At 35.1% G+C, this 1,807-nt stretch overlaps 1 protein-coding gene across 1 annotated transcript; it reads left to right on the top strand.

The window, feature by feature from the left end:
• Positions 1 to 234: 234 nt before the first annotated feature.
• Positions 235 to 1,524, top strand: LOC149209762 (putative LRR receptor-like serine/threonine-protein kinase At3g47570). Its single transcript, XM_089396496.1, has 2 exons — positions 235 to 917; positions 1,026 to 1,524. Exons 1-2 carry the CDS (start codon positions 677 to 679, stop codon positions 1,394 to 1,396), a joined length of 612 nt encoding a protein of 203 aa, XP_089252622.1. The 5' UTR covers positions 235 to 676; the 3' UTR covers positions 1,397 to 1,524.
• Positions 1,525 to 1,807: the final 283 nt, after the last annotated feature.

The following is a 1,807-nucleotide window of genomic DNA, read 5'->3' as shown; positions in this document are numbered from 1 at the left end:
TGAAAATGCTTCAAAGCTTGAATTTGTCTTTCAACAATTTCACTGGGGAAATTCCAGAAGGAGGGTTTTTTGCAAATAGAACAGTTGTCATGTCCTTAATTGGAAATCCTGGCCTTTGTGGACCGCAAGTATTTCAATTGCCTGCATGTCAAACACCAAGACATCATTTTTCACTTGTGAAAAGATTGATACTGCCATTGAGTGGAGTTGTTGCTTTTATATTATGTTGTTTACTTTTGCGATTCCTTTGGAAAAGAAAGGGATTCTTTTGGAACAGAGATATGCCTGTGCAAAACATTGATTCCTCACAAGCCATTTTGCAAAGGTTGGAGCACAAAAGGATCTCATATCAAGAGCTTCATATAGCAACTAATGGATTTGCCGAGGCCAACTTGTTGGGAACAGGGAATTTTGGTTCAGTTTATGAAGGAATTTTGATTGATGGCACACTTGTTGCTGTAAAAGTTTTCCATTTGCTGAAGGACAAGGCTGAAAAGAGTTTTAAAGCGGAATGTAGCGTCTTGCAAAAGGTTCGACATCGAAATCTGGTGAAAATCATAACCTCATGTTGCAACATTGATTTCAAAGGATTAGTGTTCAAATTTATGTCTAATGGAAGCCTGGAGAGGCATTTGTATCCTATACAAATGACAACAATGGTGAAGATGCATGTGAAATGGGACTAAAAACAAGATTGGACATTGCAATAGATGTGGCCCATGCCATTGAATATCTTCATCATGATTCATTTGTGCAGGTAGTGCATTGTGATTTAAAACCAAATAATGTGCTTATTGATGAAGACATGTCAGGCCATGTAACAGATTTTGGTATTGCAAGATTAATTGATGAAACCTCTACTGAGTCACTTACTTCAACACTTTCTTTGAAAGGATCTGTGGGCTATATTGCACCAGGTATGACATTTAGAATGCTAAATGTTTGCTTTTCATTTCTAAACGTCTCACCAACATTTTTGTATGGAACAATAGAGTAAAATTTGATGAATGTTATCTTAAATGCAGAGTATGGATTCGGTCAGCCAGTGTCTACCAAAGGAGACATTTACAGCTATGGCATTTTATTATTGGAAATGCTTACGAGGAAACGACCAACTAATGATATGTTTTCTGGAGACCTGAACTTGCACAAGTGGGTAAATCTAGCCTTTCCAAGCAGCGTTAAGGAGGTAATTGACAACAACCTTCTTAGGGAGGTGGAAGGAGATGAATTTGAAGAAAACAATGTATTCAATTGCATATCTTCTCTTATACAGGTTGGTTTGGATTGTTCGAAAGATTCACCCAATGAACGACCAACTATGAGAGATGTGGTAGTGGTATTGGAGAACCTTAGAAATGATTGGGGGAAAATGCAATTGCTTCTAGGAGATTAAGGCAAAGCATATCTCATTTGCTTAGCAATACAAATGCAACAAGGAGTGATACACATGCATCAAATGCCCATAGTTCTTCCTCATTTTAGTTTGTGAAAATTGCAATACCAGAAGATTTCAATATTTCCATTGTGCATACAATGGAGCTTGTTTTTTTTTTTTTTTAAGTTATAACCGTTGAAGTGAACTTCTATTAGTATTTATATTTATATGTCAGTATTATCCAAAATAAAAAGTACATGCTTTTGTGACATTGCAACTATACATTGGTTTATTTTATTGGCCATTCATAATGACAATGTTTTTAATTGTCTCAAATTAATTCCATTATTTATTTGTCTATAAATGAAAAGATATAATTAAAAAATAACAATCATCTATAACTTATAAACACACTTCTTTAGATCAGTG

The sequence above is a fragment of the Pinus tabuliformis genome, chromosome 1_2, assembly GCF_031772625.1.
Source record: "Pinus tabuliformis cultivar Carrire ecotype Pingquan chromosome 1_2, CPIR1, whole genome shotgun sequence".
Classification (NCBI taxonomy): domain Eukaryota; kingdom Viridiplantae; phylum Streptophyta; class Pinopsida; order Pinales; family Pinaceae; genus Pinus; species Pinus tabuliformis.
This window is presented reverse-complemented; position numbering and strand designations above follow the sequence as displayed.

Coding starts and splice junctions, on each gene's coding strand:
- LOC149209762 (XM_089396496.1), top strand. CDS start 677: ATGGGACTAAAAACAAGATTGGACATTGCAATAGATGTGGCCCATGCC. Junction 918..1,025: donor TGTGGGCTATATTGCACCAG/GTATGACATTTA, acceptor TCTTAAATGCAG/AGTATGGATTCGGTCAGCCA.